The sequence below is a fragment of the Myxocyprinus asiaticus genome, chromosome 41 (genome assembly GCF_019703515.2).
Source record: "Myxocyprinus asiaticus isolate MX2 ecotype Aquarium Trade chromosome 41, UBuf_Myxa_2, whole genome shotgun sequence".
Lineage (NCBI taxonomy): Eukaryota > Metazoa > Chordata > Actinopteri > Cypriniformes > Catostomidae > Myxocyprinus > Myxocyprinus asiaticus.
The window spans coordinates 18,737,107-18,757,057 of NC_059384.1; the positions used below are offsets into that span (position 1 = coordinate 18,737,107).

Here is a 19,951-nt window from a genome sequence, read left to right on the forward strand (position 1 = left end):
GAACAGTAAGGATTGTCACCTGTTTATAATAAGTCTAACACTTGTTCTGGTGAGGGTGCGGGTGAGTTTAAAAGGAAGCCAGACACCGGAGAAAACAGAGAAAGAGACTGGCACGCCTGTCTATTGTGCGTGCATGCGTGTGTGTGTGTATTGGAGTGCCCAAAGACACGTTAGTGTGTGTGGCGGAAAGCCAGATTTAAGTTGCTGCTGGAAGGCTGCTTTTTGTTTGAGTGTAAAATAAACGATACGTCGACTGTTCACTCCTGCTTTCTCCTTATTACGAACTGTTACAAATACCAATATAAATTAGATCATAAATACAATTGTAAATATAAACACAATGATAAGCCATGAACTTTAGATAGGCTAGTTTAACACAATATTTAACACAATATTTTTCTCAAAACGGCTACGACTTAATTTAATGTTCCACTATATTTTAAGAGTTTGGACATTAACTTTATTACCACCTGCTGGTGGAATCTGCAATCTTCAAATGCAGGAACTGAATTTGGACTTTGCGCTGAGATAAGATGTGGTATTGTAACATCTTTACATACAATACACCCACAGTTTGCACGCCAACACGCACAGTAGCGCAAACATTCCCACCCACGCCCACTTGTGCTTTGTTCTGGCTTTAAAATTGCACTTAGAATTAGTGCTTTCATGAAAATTGGATGAGATGTTGCGCACTGTCGTAGCGCATAGAACTGCGCTTTGCGCACTCACGAAAATAGAGCCCTACATTTTTTAAATTAATGCTCAGTCAAGTTTTAATTAAACAAAAACGACACCCCTACCATAAACCTTAAACCTAAGTGATAGTGTCATAAAAGCAAATGTGAGGTGAAAACCACAATTGCTGAAGCAACCTTGTCATTTTGTGGTGCTTCTATGACTCTTTTGACTTATGTGTTGACCTGCGTGCTCTGCTGGACTCACACCCCGTTATTCCGCATTGCAAGTACAATGCTTTATCAATTGAGCTACCACACGACTTTTTCATGCATGGATACATTTATAAATGTAGTTGGTTATGTAATGCAAACTTTATGTCTTACAAGTCATGCACTTTTGATGTCATAAGATAACATTAAATGTTAAGCAAAGAGAATGTGTTTATGAACTGATAATCTACCTTTTACTCATAATTTGTGTGAAAGTGAATAAAAATCATTGTTGTTGTGGTGCCTCTAGTGTTTATTTCACCAAGAAAATGCCGTGATACGTAAAATTGATACAAGTCACATAAAATTGATTTTGCAAAAATGTACTGTAATTAATGTAATGTAATAAGACCAGGTTTTGTATAATAGAGCGAAATTAAGAAAAGGTGCTTTTAAATGTTCCTTTGAAACATATTAGATAGTCCATAACATCATTATGAACTTCCAAAGCAGAGTAAACCAGTAGTTAACAAGTGGTTAACATCTGCACTAGGCTTATTGGTGAGTATAAAAGTTTATAACAGGGAGATCTCGAAGGATTCTTCCATATTCCATATGCCAATATGAATAATACATGGAGCACATAGACAGTCATTAATCTTAAAGTAGTTATTTTCCAATGCCTGTAAAATCAACAGCATACAGTATACACACTCATGCATTCTCTACAAACACACACAGGAGTGTGCATCGGACTGAGTTGTGTGCCTCTGTCGTAATTTAGAGTGCCATCCTGTCAGAAAAGTAACTATCCTCAATTAATTACAAAACTGGAATGGGACGAATGCAGTCACCAATAAGTCACATCCAGTTGTGGCTGACAAAAAGCTGCCTTTTCCTGCCTCCCTTGTCGATCAACCATTGCTATTGGCAGCTTCCCAGATACCTACAAATCCTGGCAATCATTGAGATGCCACTGAAGCCCTGCTTTAATTTGTCAGCAGATGCTTGTTTTTTTCCTCTGTTTTCCCTCTATAGTGCGACACATTTCCCACAGCGTTTCATTCAATAGCTCCCCTCCACCACACCCCATACCAAACCCCCTTCCTCATCCTCCTCTGTTGATTGCTCAGGCATATAGACTCTTGGACAGGTGCAGGAAGCAGACAAGACAGATGGCCTCGCAAACTTGAGGAACTTTGTTTGTCTCCTCAGTTCTATTTTATCAAAAAAGCTCCAAGCAAAGGCTGATTCTTCCAGATGCTCTAATTTGTAGATTAATGTCTGGGGGCTGCAAGGTGAATCTCAATAGGCCTTCCTGTGATCATCATAGGGGAAGGCTTTGTTTACCCTGAACAACCCTGTGGATTTGCCAGATCTCTCAGGTTTAGGGTTGTCATATTTTCCCTGGAATACAGGGTTCTTGTTTTAGTAGTCCGTGTGGGAAAATTCCTCTAATGATAGACGCAGCTTTGTTCAGTGTTTCAGGGTATTTTTGTCTCATTTGTAACGTTAGTAGTTTGAGTTGAATTTAGCTGATTGGTTGGGATATACATGACCTTTTTTGTTGTCAGAGTTATCAAAGTTAATGAGGTTAGGTTGATAGGTTTTACCCCAGTATCCACATGTCCAGCTTTCACACCTACAACATTAGATCACACAGTGACTTTGATTTTACGTTACATTTATGTGACCTTTTGCAAACCAATGCACCGTACACAGACCCCATTATTGAGTCTGATGTTAAGTGCCTTGAGGGCATAATGGAAATAGGGTTCTTTCAGTAAGCTCAGGGTTGCCGATAACTAAGACTGGACCTTTGATCTCTGCATTAACAGCCAAGAGTCTTGGCAAACACATCCCCTATTATGAGGATTAGAATTCTGACTACAAAAAAAAATGGCTTTCTGAATGTATTAATTATGATTAAGATATTTTTTGCAAATCTTTTTTTAAACATTTTGCTAAAAGCTGGAGCTGAATGTTAAAATACTTTCTCATACCCCATCTTAATATTTAGAGAGAAGTAAGCCAATTGTAGATTAATTTCCCCAAAAATTAATCGCTATCAAAACATTGTTTTTTTTGTTTGAGCACCCTGACCAGCCCGACATATCAACAGTGGCTCAACCAATGGCATGAGTTTTGGGGGCTATCTGTTTTTTAACCAGTGATGGAAAAGAGAACTGTTAAGGAAACCTGTTTGAAAACAAATATATATTTTTTTGAAATTCCGTTTGGTTACACAAGTGGTGCAGAAATGACATCAGCTTTAATCCTGATTATCATAAAGTGCCTTGATTCTTTTTTGGCATGTAGCATTTGTAGTATTTCCTTACAGGTAAATAACTATGTTTCATTTGTTTGTTTAGGTTATTTTTTAAGAACCAGAGCATCTCCATCCCAGCGCTCATTCCAGGGTTGCATGCAGCTCATTCAGGTGGACGATCAGCTGGCCGACCTGACTGCAGTGGAGCAGGGGAGGATGGGAGCCTTCGAGAATGTCAGCCTGGACATGTGTGCCATCATTGACAGGTTAGCGCTCCAACCCTTCTTTCCCTGCCCTGTTGTTAAACAAACACTGGCTGAGACAGTATGGTGATCACCGGGTGCAGTAGACTGAGACAGTGGCTTATCCCTACAGACAGTATCTTCCCTGGGGGCAGGACCAGTCACAGTCTGCCTGTGCTCTCTGGAGCTGACCTTACTCTGCATTCCTTATTCCTTGAGCTCAACAGCAAATAAGGAGTATAATCAGAGAGCAGATGTTTGGCCAAATCTACCATTGAAATTGTTATTGAATTTGAGTTGTTATTGAATTTAGGTCACATCCAAGTTTTAAACCCTGTTTTTAGTTTCCTAACCTCATAATTTTCCAAAGTCTGTGGCTATGGAGAGCGTTTTCAAAAGTATCAGTGTTCGGTGGAGAAAAACACCATTCTAGTGTGGATGAGAGGGGCAAACGTAGCAAAATTAATGCGTTTTAAAATGAAAACATATTTGTGCGAATGTGGCCTTAAGGCAAGTGCATACAACATGACTTGCAGTTTCGTTTTGGTAAATTATCTGCACTTTATATAGCACCTTTTTTTTAACCTTAACAGTTCTACAAAGCAGTTTACACTGTATCTTATTCACCCATTCACACCAATGACAGCAGAGCTGCCATGCAAGGCACTAGCCTGCCATTGGGAGCAACTTGGGGTTCAGTGTCTTGCCCAAGGACACTTTGGCATGTTGAGTCATGTGGGCTGGGAATCAAACCGCTAACCCTGCGATTAGTGGACAACCCGCTCTACCACCTGAGCCACAACCGCCCACAGAATTTTTTCTTCGTGCTGGTGTGCACACTACACAACTGATCGCAGACTGGGTGTATCAACTACACAACCATTCATCCCTGACTGAGGACCTGTGTACTGGAGGTCTTCACGGGTCCACTCTAACCCGAGGACCCGAGACCCGACCCGGGACCCATACGCATTCCACATTTTATATGGTCAGCCGGGTCTGGGTCAGGTCCCAATCTTGTGCTGCGGGTCCTGTGTCTGTTTAACATTATATGTAATACCCGAGTCGATCTGAGAAGACCCAGCCAAGATCAGACGGCGCTGATGATGATGGTGCTGTGTGTGTGTGTGTGTGTTGTGACTTACAACATTGTAAAATTAGGATGATAAAGTGTGGGCGGGAAATAAGGTGAAAAATGGAGCGGAGCCACAACGAGCTGAGTGACATCGGAGGCAGAGTGGAGTTAAGGCACACGATAGCAAATTAGCAATGCTTACGTTAGCAGCCGTGGCAATGAACGAGCAATCGTTATTATAGTTCAAAAGGGCAAACAGTTGAAGTTATCTTATGCGAGATACAAAAAAAAGCTGCAAAGCTGATTCTAAACAAGTCGCGTTTGTCATCCATCACCGTGACAGCAAGTGGACTTTTGAAGCTGAAATAATGAGTGGATTAGCTATGCTGTTTCAATCAGCAAGAGAGGAATCACAGAAAACCTGGATGTATTTTACCAACTTTCTTGGCAAGGAGGATGGATTATATGCGTCACGGCCAGGCACAGGGGAGAAGGCTACTAACGTAACATTAGGTAAGACACAAAGTTTTGCTTTCACAACTTGTAAATTAACTTGTTAATAGCAATCAGCTGTGAAATCGGTGTTGATCGGGTCTGTGTCTCCCGGTTGGAGACAATAATCAATATACAAGCTAGTACAACCCCCAAAAAGTAAAAGAAGAGAAAGATAGCACTGAAAACTGGTGCACAGTTTCTCTTAATTATATGCAAACATGACATTTAGAGTAGAATTTGGTTATTTTAGTGTAGTACCTGTAACTGAGCTTCTGGTGTGCGTGCTTTTCATATCTGTGTCCCTGCATGTTGATATCAGACACATTGAAGAATTTTGTAAAGTTATTGTATTTGTACATGCATTTGCTTTTTAAAATTTTCCAATCTTGTGGTTATTTCCTTTTAAATCCGTACGTAGCCAGCAAAGTTTAAACTCTCGTTTTAATTATGCGGCGCTCCGCTGCAGTGGTACCCTGAGCCCAATGTCTGAATGTATTTGAAGTGGACAAATCTGAAAACAGTTTGGACCCAGTTTTAAAGGAATAGTCTGTGTTCAATACAAGTTAAGCTCAATTGACAGCATTTGTGGCATAATGTTTATTACCACAAAAATTAATTTGGACTTTTTAAAAAAAAAAAAGCACAAATCTGGGTTAGCATGAAGCACTAACCATGGAAGTGAATGGGACCAATTTTTGGAGGGTTTAAAGGCAGTTCGTGATAATAAGTAAACAAACATGAAAGATGGCTCGCACCTGTTTTTGCACTTATTTGCAAAGGGGAAAAAAGCTGAAAATAATAAAGACAGTGGGTAGGGAGATGTGGGTAATGTTTTATTTAGTCTCCTGCTACCCAGTACCTTGCTCCTCTTGCAAAAAACATGAAAGAACAGCTTGCGTCCGTTTTTGTGTTTTGTGCTTATTTACAAAGAAAAAAAACTGCTGAAAATAAAGAATAGAGCGGGTAGGGAGATGTGGGTGATGTTTTATTTCCTAATTATTTTTTGTCTCCTGCTTCCCAATACCTTGCTCTTCTCTTGCGCTCTCTCTATATTTCATTGGCTTTGGCTCATTGTCGGTCTCTTGCTCGTCGGGACAGTGCGCACACCTGACAACAAGACATCTAGATATCAAGCTGGTTTGAAATCTGTCATAGCTTCTACGACTTGTCCCGGAATGTTGCAGTAATGCGCACAATACACGACCATTTATCATGAGATCTGAGACTTATTGTTGCAGACCAGTCACTGATTCAAAACATCAAAGAAGACAGCTTGACGTGCTTGAGTCTTGTAGTGTGTATTCATGCTTAACACATGTCAGTAGACCTCAGAACATTATTCAAAATAATCTATATATTTATTTACAGAATTATGATATTGAATAATTTTTGCATGTTAATTATTTGTAATAATTAATAAGTAAATAAGTAATTTGGCTTTGATGTTTGTTTGTGTCAGTTTGCTGAATATGTAGACAGTTCAATTTATAGCTTTAATGTTTTTGTGAAATAATGCTCATTGCCGAGGCTGGAGGATTTCCAAGCAGATGTGATGGATAATGTATTCATTCATTGTAGAAGAAAACATTAATCTGCCTCCAATTTACAAAAAATTAAGGGGCCAAGCATCTTGTTTTTAATCTAATCAGATTAGCTTTAAAGTATGTTAATATCCACCTGACTATTTAAATGGTTCATTGTAATCATCTTTTCATTGTACTGATATCATGTGTGATGATAATTGAATTCTGTGTAGATGAAGAAAGCACAAATGGAGAACTCCTTAGAAAGTATTTGTGCCTGAGACTCACATCACAAATTCCATTAATATGTAATGTGGCTAATTCATTAAACAGTCGTACCACTTTTGTGAGTGGTATTTCAGTGCAAAAACCTGCAACCTTTTCATTTGTACTTTACTGTTACTGTAGACTGTGTAATCTGCGTATAGAGAGAGGCGGAACTGCAACTCTGTACATATCGTAAATGGGTCATTCTTACAATTAGGTAACATTGTAAGAATATACTTTTACATGTTTCTTCATGTTTCATCATTACAGGGACATATTAATGATTGTATTAGTTAAACTAGTCAAGCTAAATTACTAAAAAAGTATCGGTAATGCTTTAGAATACTGTTTCATACTTATTATGTAACTATGCAGGAATTAATGCAGGACAAAAGAGTAGTACTACATTAACACTTCAGTCACTACTATTAACTAATATAGAAGCACAATTAACTAATCAGTAAGTAATAGCGATCTGATGACTGTGGTAGTTCACTGTTAGCTAATCAATATTTACTGAATTTGATTTGCCTCACTGAGAACTACTAACTAACTATGAATAAATAATAACTACTAATTAATTACTTAACACAACAATAACTCCTCAAAATCCAGTGTCAAAAATGTGAACAATTTATTGTCAACATGAAATTGCATCATCAGCGTTCTTTAACCAGAAATTAGTTAAGAACCTAACACCACTCTAAATCACTGGTCAACAGTGTCTGGTAGAGAATCATGACTAGTCAGCTTACCTTAAATAAAGGGATGTTATAAAAACTTATTTATGATTCAAAAATGAATTGTATATAATTACTAAATGGTATATACTAAAATACTTTCCCTGCACTATGAAAAGTGTACACTGAATAATTCTCAAAAAAGGTTTCAAACATATTTTTCAAGGTAGTTATAATATATATATATATATATATATATATATATATATATATATATATATATATATATATATATATATACACTTATAAAGAGAGAGAGAGAATTTTTGAAACATAAATATGTTTATCACATGAGAGCTGTATTTAAGTCATTTTCATATGAAAATAAAAAAACAATTCTTTTTTTTCTATATTTCAATAACTTAATGTAATCAAACAAAAAAATCTAAACTGTAAAACTACACGTCCATCAAGCTTCTAATCCAATCAGGCTTCATGATATTCGATGCTGGAGTTGATGAGGTGGGTGGGGCTAAAACCTGACGAAAATGAGGAGCGCGGTTCTGCTCATGTCGCTCCTGAGCGTCTCGATGAGCAAATAAACACATGTAAGCATTTAATACACAATTTAGAGTACTCTAAATTATTTCTGAAACACTACTGAGTGGAGTAACAGTTCAGGGCGGAAGTACACAGACAGGTGGAATCAGCCTCAGAGCAGCGCAATTTTCCGGTTAAGTCTTTTGGGGATCAGTGCACTTGTTTGCCAGCACTTTATTTTTCTTAATTGGTTGTTTTATATAAGTTGATTGTTGAAATTATATTAATTTATACTAAATTTATACTTATATATTTATATTAAATTGTAATTTATGCTAAACGCTGTGTATTAAACTTATGTAGGCCACCGGCACTTGTTCACGACTGCAGCTGTGAGCACAAGCCTTTATGCAGTATATGGTCAATTAATATAATGTCACAAGAATATGTTTTGAATCTGTGTGAATGTTTATGTAACTTATTTGTATGTGTGTATCTGAATATATTAATACAATTTTGAACCGGGGCCTGGGTAGCTCAGTGAGTAAAGACGCTGACTACCACCCCTGGAGTCGTGAGTTCAAATCCAGGGAAAGCTGAGTGACTCCAGCCAGGTCTCCTAAGCAACCAAATTGGCCCGGTTGCTAGGGAGGGTAGAATCATATGGGGTAACCTCCTTGTGGTCGCTATAATGTGATTCTCCCTCTCGGTGGGGCACGTGGTGAGTTGTGTGTGGATGCCACGGAGAATGCGTGAAGCCTCCACACACACTATGTCTCCGCGGTAACGTGCTCAACAAGCCACGTGATAAGATGCGCAGATTGATGGTCTTAGACGCGGAGGCAACTGAGATTCGTCCTCTGCCACCTAGATTGAGGCGAGTCACTACACCACCACTAGGACTTAGAGCACATTGAGAATTGGGCATTCCAAATTGGGGAGAAAAGGGGAGAAAATAAATGAATAATAAATAAATAAATAAATGTTGAACCAAATACTTGAGTATTCACTATTAACTGACCAGTAACACCTTAATGGTTTATAATGTGTTTTCACTTTATAATACTGTTCAAGATAACCATTAACTCATAAGAAAGAACACAATAAGATCTCATTAATTAATAGTGAGTTACCATGATTTTCACTTTAGAATACTGTTCCATATTATTAGTAATTCATTCATATGGATGTGGTAACACTTGACTCATTACTAAGGGTTAACCAAGATAATTATTGAGAAGAACTTATTATGTACTATGTAACATGCACACGTTATTCATTAATGATTACAAAATATACCACAAATAATACAGAGTTTATTCCCTTTATTTAAGGTAAGCTGACTAGTCATGATAATCTACCAGAGACTGTCAACCAGTGATTTAGAGTGGTGTTAGGTTCATAACTGTTTGCTGGTTAAAGAACGCTGATGATGCAATTTCATGTTGACAATAAATTGTTCACTTTTTAGACACTGGATTTTAAGGAGTTAATGTTGTGATAAGTAATTAATTAGTAGCTATTATTATTTACTCATAGTTAGTTAGTAGTTCTCAGTGAGGCAAATCAAATTCAGTAAATAATGATTAGCTAACAGTGAACTACCACAGTCATCAGATCGCTATTACTTACTGATTAGTTAACTGTGTTTCTGTATTAGTTAATAGTAGTGACTGAAGTGTTAATGTAGCACAACTCATTTAAAATGAGTCATTTGTCCTGCATTAATTCCTGCATAGTTACCTATTATGTATGAAACATTATTCTAAAGCATTACCAAAAATTCAGATGTCCATCCAGTTAAATGGGCAGCATCAGGGTGGACAATAACAGGGAGGACATTCAGTGGATAAATTAGCCACTACATGGTCTGTGATTGATATCTTGTAAACAAATATGTATGATTTTATTTCTGTTAAAATAAATACTGTATATTGACATTTTAAATTATATTAATTTCCCATATATCTTCCCATATATCTATCACATATGACTAACACCACAAAATAAAGGAAAACATAAATAAAACAATAGAGTAATAAACTTAAAATAACTCAAAGTAATTTTGCAGAATGGCTGATGTTATTTCCTAACAAATATCTTCAATGAAAGGTCATGGTATCATGACATAACAGTTTGCGCAATAAGTCAAGGGACACACAAAAAAACCCGCCACTATCAGTGTTAAAATTACACATTTACCACAATTGAATACAGGTTAGTGAGAGAATGTAACACTAAACTCTTAACTGTATGTGGGGGAAAAATATGTTTGACATGCAGTTTTTGGGACATGAGGAAATGACACATTGCAATAGAAAAGGATTTCAATTATTTAAAATGTAACTTTTAAGCCCACAGAAGTGTAACATTATAAAAATTCTTTATTCTTTTTAACAAGCCTATCAAAATTGTAATCTGGTGAAATTAAACAATATAAATACCACACACATTTGTAATGTGGACTTAAATGTCACAGAATTGTAGGAATGACCCATATATACAGGTGTTCCTGTGCGAGACGCTGCTTTACATTGAAAAACTGCACAGACGGATGCAAAAACGTGTTTAGTGCGAACATCCCCTACAAAACGTTAAATGAAAAATGCTTTTATACAATGACCAGGAAGAAGAGAGAAAGGTAACAGTGTATTTCTCCTTGTATTAGTGTCATTGTTTTGGCAGTAAATAGTGCTTATCATAAGGGAAATGTAAGATGTATGTAACTAAAATGTAACTAAACCTGTACTACTGAACTTTTATTTTGAATTAATGCAGTAATGCAGTTCCCTATCTGTCACTCACTCGATGTTGTGTCGATGTAGTGAAATTAGTGGTCACTCTTGGGAGCCCGAAACAACTCCGAACTTTTGAAAAAATTGAATTTCATGCCACTCCCCTGGACATACGGGTATAAAAGGAGCTGGTATGCAACCACTCATTCAGATTTTTCTCTTCGGAGCCGAGCTGTTGCATTCAGTGCACTGAATACAATTCCTCTTAAAAGAACTCACCTCGCTAAAGACTGCTGGATTTGATGGCACATTTCAGCGGCTTCTCCCCCCCTGTGCCTGTGCAGTGCAGAGAACACCCCTGGGCGCTTCGTCAGAGCAAAAAAAAGAGTATATTCTGAAAAGAGTATATTTTACATTCATAAAAGAGCGGCACACACGGAACATCTTTTTAAAGATGCCTTTCCGTTTGTGTGTTATTCCTGGTTGTGGTCGCTATCTCTCTGCTTCTGATGACCACGATCGCTGTATTATGTGTCTCGGCGCTGCTCAACTGGAGACATCGTTCGTGGATGGATCATGTCCTCATTGCGAGAACATGACCATGGCAACATTAGCACTGGGGGCGATTTGGGGACCTCAATGGGACTACCTCCGCCGGGTATCCCCCCATGGACCTCCCATTCCCCAGCACGCTCGCTTGCCCCGATCGGGCTCTCGGGCGAGATCGCCGGCTCGTCTCAGGGTGGGTTTGACATCTCGTCTGGCGCCCCGGAAGATGATGAGTTATCGAGCGCAACATCGGAGAGCGGGCTTGTCCGGTCTGACGCTGAGGCTTCGACTGGGCTTCCTCCATCGGGAACGGTCGCCCAGTCTCAGGCCGACACGGAAATGACGGACATGCTTTCCCGGGCAGCTGCAGGGCGTAGGGCTAGAGTGGAACCCTCCGCTCTCCCCTGAACCCTCGTGGCTCGACGATTGGTTCCTGGGCTCAGGGCGCCGCCCACAGCCGTGCCTCGGTTCCTTTCTTCCCGGAAGTGCATGAGGAGCTGACAAGATCGTGGGAGGCACCTTTTACAGAGGCGCTAGGAGGTTGAACCCCTCTAGACCGTGCCTCATTCCCCTGTGGGACCTCTCTGTAGTCCTTCAGGGCCTACGGGGAGCTCCCTTTGAGCCCTTGGAGTCAGCTGAGCTCAAGGCACTCTCTTTGAAGACTGCCTTCCTGACTGCGCTCACTTCCATCGAGAGGGTAGGGGACCTGCAAGCATTCTCTGTCAGCAAATCGTGCCTGGAGTTCGGTCTGGGTTACTCTCACGTGATCCTGAGACCCCGACCTGGCTATGTGCCCAATGTTCCCATGACTTCTTTTAGGGATCAGGTGGTGAACCTGCAAGCACTGCCCCAGGAGGAGGCAGACCCAGCCTTCGCGTTGCTGTGTCCGGTGTGAGCTTTACACATCTATTTGGATCGCACGCAGAGCTTTAGAAGCTCCAAGCAGCTCTTTGTCTGCTTTGGGGGTCAGCGGAAAGGAAGCGCTGTCTCCAAACAGAGGATTGCCCACTGGGTCATTGACGCCATCACTATGGCATATCAAGCTCAGGACATGCCACCCCCTGCGGGGTTACGAGCCCACTCTACCAGGAGTGTGGCGGCCTCCTGGGCCTTAGCCAGTGGCACCTCTTTGGCAGACATCTGCAGAGCAGCGGGCTGGGCAACACCCAACACCTTTGTGAGGTTCTACAATCTCCGGGTTGAGCCGGTCTCATCCCGAGTAGTGGCAGGCACGAGCAGGTAAGTTCTGGGACAACTGGCTGGGTGAACCGCTTGGACATAGCATCTTTCCCCTCCCTTGAGGGGAAGACGTGTGCTCTTGACTCCCAGTAGTGTTCACAGACTGTGATCCCTGGATGACTTTCCTCCTTAGCCCTGTGGCAGTTGAGTTTGCGGAGAAACTCACTGCCAGCTCAGTAAGTGTGCTAATGAGGCCCTGTACTGAGGTAGATGCTCCGCATATGCTGGTTCCCCCGAAGGAAACCCCATGTGATATTTTCCGCAAAATAGTTTCCCTGTCAGTAAACTGTGTCTTCCTTGGGCAGGGGCCCCTCTGCCCCCGGTCACCATGCTTTGTAGAAACTCCTCCCCCTTTGGGTAGGACCTACCATGGGACCTCTCCACATGACATATTTCCGACAAGGCTTGGTAAAGACCATGTGACATATTTACACTCAAAATACCCCCCTTCTCTGGGCGGGGTGTGGTCTCCGCAGTGTCTTCCCCTTGGTAGTGACACCCCTCCAATGTGGACACTCGTGGATCCCAGTACGTTGACAAAATTCCACTCTTTTTGGGCAGAAAAAAGAGGGAAAAGAGGCCTCGGCTGGGCTAGCCTGTCCCTATTTGTTGGGCAGTCGACTTGTTCCTGAAGGACCGTTCGACGCTCATAGCAGCGTTGGGGGAGGTTACGTGACAGCCTGATGCGCTGGCTACGAGGCACACAAAGGTCTTCCCGTCTCACACCGCTAGTCCACGTAACACAGTTCTGCTAGTTGTGGCTTTTTGTATAGGGACCCCTAGTGTCACTACATCCACACAACATCGAGTGAGTGACAGATAGGGAACGTCATGGTTACTTTTGTAACCTCTGTTCCCTGATGTGTCCCTCTTGCCACAACGCTGAACTACCCGCTGAAATGGTTGAGACCTTGTCTCGGCTCCTCGGCACAAAACCTGAATGAGTGGTTGCATACCAGCTCCTTTTATGCTCATATGTCCGGGGGAGTGGCATGTAAATTCCACTCACCAATTCTCATTGGCCTTTTTTTCAAAAGATCAGAGGTGTTTCGGGCTCCCAAGAGTGACCCCTAGTGTCACTACATCAACACAATGTCTCGTTCCCTCCATCAGGGAACGGAGGTTACGAAAGTAACCATGACGTAATTCTTACCTCTCTTCCTGAACAAGTTCTGACAAATGCAATAAAATGCAATGGCATATCAGGAATAGGTGCGTTTACTGGTGTTTTAAAATCCCAATCGTGGGAAACAATTAACATGCACTCAAATGCTATATGATTTCGACAAATTATCTTGCTTCTGACAGAAAATGCGCTGATTGTCATTGATCTTTCCCCCAGCCGTTTCTGTCAAGTGTAGAATCCTTGTAAAGCAACAGCCAATATCTCACACAGCTCACTTGAATGTGTGTGTGTTTCAGGTCCATTTTTCTCGATTTGTGAAACATTCTTAGCAGTTTGGGTGTGTGATGCTAAAATACGGGACAAATGGCATCACATTTGGATTTCATATGGAACTAAATTTTTTCCCTTAATTATGGGACGATTTCTTATTTTACAGGATGTTTGACATATTTTGTTAATTCATTTTACCAGATAAAATGAGGTAAAAAGGTGAATCTCTCTCTCTCCACTCACTGTCATAAATTTCCTCAGTCGATGATGGCTGCGTCAATGGTTGTCAGGGGCGGGGAATGGCAGAATTCAATTGATAATGCACCAATTACAACAAAGAATCTCCAGTTTCACAAAACAGCATCCAATTCAGTTAAAGGGAAACTAACGACAGTAGATTACGGACTTCTGAAGCAGCAAAACAAGTGGGTGTACAGAGGGTATATGCAAATATTGATCCTTAGAAATCGTTATACGCAGACAGCCCTGGGAAACAAGTAAGCATACTGCGTAAACGTGCGTATGGCCCTGACTACACCACTGGTTACTATGTGCACTGAAGCAGTGCTGGGCCATGAGTATACTATTTAAAGTTGTTGTAATTTTTTTAGTGCAAAAATGCCTCTATTCTTGGGCCGTGAATACAAAAATTTTACGCCATTAGCTGATTTGTGTAGTTCCTTTAGTGAATTAGGCACTAAAACAACACAGAAAGAGCATGCACAGAAACTGCACTCAGTAGGCAAAATTAATATTTAGTGAATTCTCTCCAAAGTGTTATTACATATCATAACACAAATATCTCCAGCTATACTGGAACATTGACATTCACATGGGAGGCTAATCATGTAAAGAATAGCCATTTAATAAGAAAAGCTATTTGTTCTCTTTTATTCATTTGCTCATTTATAAATATGTAGCTCATTTATTTTTTCTCTAGAATGACACATTTAGCCATTGTTTATATTCCATTAGATTCCTTGCAGCTCAGTTAGAAGCTTAAACTCCACTTTAATTGTCTGTGATGATACATTATGCTTTAATGTTTCTCATTAGCCTTATAGCTCAGGGCTGAATACATTCTCAACATGATTTAAAGACAAGCATTCTATACCGTCACCAATGAATCTCTGCTTTTTGCTAACAGCCGTGTTTAAATTTACATCCTTCTACCTGACAGTCAAAGTTTAGATGATTTTTCAGATAAAATGCTCTTTCTTTATTGCAGTGTCTCCTGCTTATATAAGCAGCTTATACCAATCTAAGATGGTTCACTGGCCTCCCACCATGGCCAAGCTGGTTAGGCTGGCCTGTTTTGCTGGTTTTAGAGGGGTTTGGGGCAATTGTCAACTGATCAGGCTGGGAGACCAGCTAGATCAGATGAAGACCAGCTTGGCCAGGCTTGTAGACCAGCTAAACTGGCTTAAACCAGCTAGGACCTGCAAACCAACTTAAGCTAGTTTCAGTTTTTTTCTCATCAGTGTCACTCTGTTTATTAATGTTTTTTGTTTTATACTGCAGTACAGTTAGTTCTAGGTGCTGGGAGGAAAATCCTTTCCTTTATTAGATCAGTCTAGATACAGACTCCCTCTTCCTTCCTTCACTCAGAATGGAATGAACTGTAATAATAGAGGAGGCAGGAGAATGTTGAACACTCTCTGTGTGTTTTTCCGTCAATGTAATGATGCTTCCCTGGCAAAGCTCCACAGTGCCAGCGCAGTGATTATGTGCAATCGGAGGGGAGGGGGGCCACTCACTCGCCACACCATTGATTTTATGTTCACTTTCATCAGGGCAGGTGATGGTCTATCAATCTCCTTTACCAAACGTGTCCCTGTGTTTGACATGTAAAAGAATATTCCATGTTTGTCCTCCCACCAGGAAGACACTAAAAAACACAACCTTGCTCTTAGTTAGTCATATCCGGAAGATGTTTTTTCTCAGCCATACAGTATTTCACAGACATCAATTTCCTTCACATCAAACTATTTCATGCATAAGCTGCTCTGCCGAAGTACCAGGGGCTTTCTTAGAATGTGACTCATTTTAAATAACCATGTGAAACGTTTGACGTAATGGCATGGGGGGTGTGAAAGAAAGAGAGGCGCTATGAGCTAATCTGTACCCATCTCTGAGGAGATGCAGATTGGTGTCTCACCCCAACAAGTCTAATCTCACAGAGCCATTTTAAGCCACGTAATCTTACTGTTCATAATGGTTGCATTAGAAAACTGTCACTTTCCATCACAAAAGCACAGCTAGGGGTGTAAACAGCCAGAGCGGGAAAAAATGCGATGCTCTGGTCTCCAGCCTTCAATAAGACATTTCCTTAACACAAACGCAAACACGCACACATTTACTTTTGCACCCTTTATCTTTCTTCTGGGAAATCGTGATGGAAATCTCTGGGATGCTAAGTGACCATGCACAGGAAATGCTTGTTCAGGCTCACTGCTCTGCAATCTCCAGTTCCCTGCTTGGCCAAGAACAATGTTAAAATCTTTGCCAGTGTGCAAGAGGTGAGCTATTACCAAGATACATGGCCTAAAGTATGTGAACACCTTGTAATTAAGAGTTCTGGCTATTCCCAATTCAAGCCTAATTTATACAATGGAAGAAACCAAACTTTTTTCTAATGAATGTACTTAAGCACCATAGGCAGATGAAGCTTGTGTGTATACCAATGTGCAGCATTATTTTAAAACTATTTAGTTGAGTGTGATTAGTTACAACCAATCACTAATGCTCTTCGATGAGCCGAGCTCTCCCAGTTCAAGAATTTCAGGCATGTGTGCAGGACAAACATGAGAACTATATATAAAAAAAAATTTAAAAAATAAATAAAAAAAACAACAACTAAGCAGAACAAAAACATCAGTGCATTTCGTTAAATTTTTTAAGTGAACCAAAAGAAGCCTGTTCTCCCAGTAAGGATTAAATAGCCTTTAATCGAGCTTGATCATGCATAATTTTTTTCCATTAATCGCTGATTAACCATGTTAGACGATTCATTGTCATACAAAAAACTGTGTTTAACAATATAACTATCACTTACCATGTAAAGGGGGTCGCACACCAGATACGTCTGGTGGACGACATGGTGCGTTCTAAAATTCTGTGAATTTATGCACACCGCCTCTGCCGTTCGGCGTCAGTCGGTGGCACCCAGCTACGACTCCAGATGGTGATCAAATTTCTGCATTGCCACAGAGCGCAACTCGCATAGTTTTATATTATATTGGTCCAAAATTATTATCTAAGGACATTTATTTACTCTAACCATCACTGGATTATATATTCTGTATATGTTTCTTTCATATAGCCAACAAAATGTGTTTTCAGTTACAAGTCTTTTGTGGTTTGACAGCTTATGAAGCCCATACAGTGCTATAGATAGAAAACTTGCAAAATTTACATAGCCATTTATAATCATTTAGCTTGCACAGTTACACCAGTTTCATTCACTAACCTGAAAACTCATCAATGTCACTTTGATAATTCTTGAAGAATGGAAAAACCTTGGTAACTTTTGTGTGTACTGTTTGCCACCTGTGCCGTTTCCTACCCGTGATGCGGCCTGGCGTTTCTTGTACGGTGTGCGACCGCTTTAAGTCTAATACATATAATCCTAATGATGAGGCCATTTATTTATCATTTTAAGGCTTTGAAAACTTTGAAAATATTGAATAAGTGTAGAATGACAGAATGACATAATAATATAAGAATCAAAATACCTAGGCTACAAATATTTAAAATATTTATCTTTTTGGTCAGCTTTTGTCTTTGATTTAGTTACATCCAGACTTCTGTGTTTGCAACCCAGCCAACTATTAAAGTATTAGAATTTGTTCCTAATTTCACTTTCACAAATAAGGCAGTCCAGTACAATAGAAATACAGTAAGTGACTCATCTCCTCATCTGTGTCACTACATGTCATTAACTTTGTATGATCCTGTAAGAACAAAGAATATTTTCCATCTTGCAAGTATTACATTAAAGTGCAACCAGAGTGCTTTCTTTTAAGCATGCATGTTAATCCGTGTTTATTTTCATGTAAATTTGGTACTAACCACTGCAGACAGTGTGTGCACACATCAAGTGCTCCAAAAGCGTTTAATCTTAAGCACTCATGTACCAGAATATGAGACATAGTAAAGTATTTCACGGGCATAATTTGCATGCACATATAACCATAGAAGCTATAGGAAGTGGGAGAAAATGGAAGCCACAACAATTGCATAATTTATTTGAACACTTTCAAATGAACATATTAATTTCCCCAGCCCTAGTGATTTAATTAGATTACCCTTCTATTCCAGTAATTCTTACAAAAATACTGTTCATAATGATATGGCATTCAATGATATTCTAGAAAAAATTGTATTTTCAACTTTGTGATAGCAGTCTGGGGAGGGTCCTTTTCTGTTTCGGCATGACAATGTCCCTGTGCAAATGAGGTTCATAAAGGAATTGTTTACTGACTCAGGTAGCCTGTGCAAAACCCAGACCTGACCTCACTGATGCTCTTGTGTCTGAAATAGAGCAAATCCCTGCAGCCATATTTCAAAATCTAGTGGAAAGCCTTCCCTGAAGAGTGGAAGTTGTTACAGCAAAGGGAGGGATGTATATGGTTTTAAAATGAAATATTCAACAAGCACATATCGGTGTGGGGTTCAGGTGTCTGCATGCTTTTGGCCATTTCACAGTGACATGTTGCTGTTGAGAATGTTGACTTTTATTATTGGGTCATCATTAGTGCCCACATAGATGTTCAGGGACTGCTCTGTTATAGGAGTTTGATTAATGAACAGCATAAACTTTCTCACTGTACCTTTACCCTCCAGGCACAGATGGCCAATGAGGTAACCCAATTAATCTAGACATGTCATCCTATATGAAAACTACTGCACTGCTCCAGAAACTTACAGCAAGAGCAGTGCAGAAGAACTTGTTAATCTGGTATGGTTTATCGTATTTGGCATTATCACAGCACAGCTCCTCCCCTGAGGTACTGGCCTTACGTGTATTAACTCCAATGGGATTGTTCCTTAATGTCTTTTCATATCGCGTTCAGCCGTGTTAATGGATTTGACATACAGTTGGCAGGACTGTATGAGGAGCTCTGAAAATGGACAATTCACATTCAACACAATCTTACCACAGAACAAGCACCTCATCCCCAGACTCCAGATTTGATCCATGGCCAATTGAATGCACCTTTGAAGATGACTGTTTCTTAATTAAGTTAAGGGGAAAGTCAGTGAAGCCATTAATTGTTTTAACTTTGGAGCTTTAATTAGTATTTTGACTGAGACTAAGATAAAAGATGCTGGCAAATCTGTATGGCTCTGTATGACAAATCTTGTGTGTGTGCGTGCGTGCATGCGTGTGTGTGTGTGTGTGTGTGTGTGTGTGTGTGTGTGTGTGTGTCTTTTACCATTGTAACAGTAAGATCTTTATAAAGTAAATTACTTACTAGGAGCAGTGTTTTAATGAGTGCCCATATTAAGAGTATTATAAAACTGTTGTCAGTGCTTCAGAATAAATAAATAAACTGCACTAAAGGATAATTGTAAAATTACTGTTCTATTAAAGAAAAGGATCAGCCTGCATGTACAATACAACTTTGTATTTTAAATGTGTTATTCTACACTGTCCTCCTTTTTCAGATGTATGCCAAACCACTGTGAACATGGAGGCAGATGCAGTCAGACCTGGGAAAGGTTTACATGCACATGTGATGGGACGGGGTATACTGGAGCTACCTGTCATACATGTAAGTATGTGAGTTTGCATGTGTTTGTGTCTTTTTTCTGTTTATTTAAAGGGATACAGAATATGTGCGTGCAATCTGTGCATATGTGTATGTGTGTAATCGCTCATTTTTTGTTCTGATACATATTATGCTTGTTTAAAAATGAGAGAGTATTGTGTATCAACCTCACCTTGTGCATTGCTACAGAAACAACCTAGAACTAACAAATGCATTGCATTTTCTGTTTAATAAAGGGAAATATGAAGAAAAGACGACCTTTATGAGAAATGTCATG

At 39.9% G+C, this 19,951-nt stretch overlaps 1 protein-coding gene across 2 annotated transcripts in view; it reads left to right on the forward strand.

The window, feature by feature from the left end:
• The window catches only part of LOC127431520 (contactin-associated protein-like 2), a 588,401-nt gene that overhangs the window by 348,000 nt on the left and 220,450 nt on the right, over positions 1-19,951 (forward strand). For both annotated transcript variants that reach the window (XM_051681959.1, XM_051681960.1), the window contains 2 exons: positions 3,263-3,425; positions 19,571-19,677. In XM_051681959.1, coding sequence (XP_051537919.1) covers positions 3,263-3,425; positions 19,571-19,677 — 270 coding nt within the window. The remainder of the gene's footprint in view (positions 1-3,262; positions 3,426-19,570; positions 19,678-19,951) is intronic.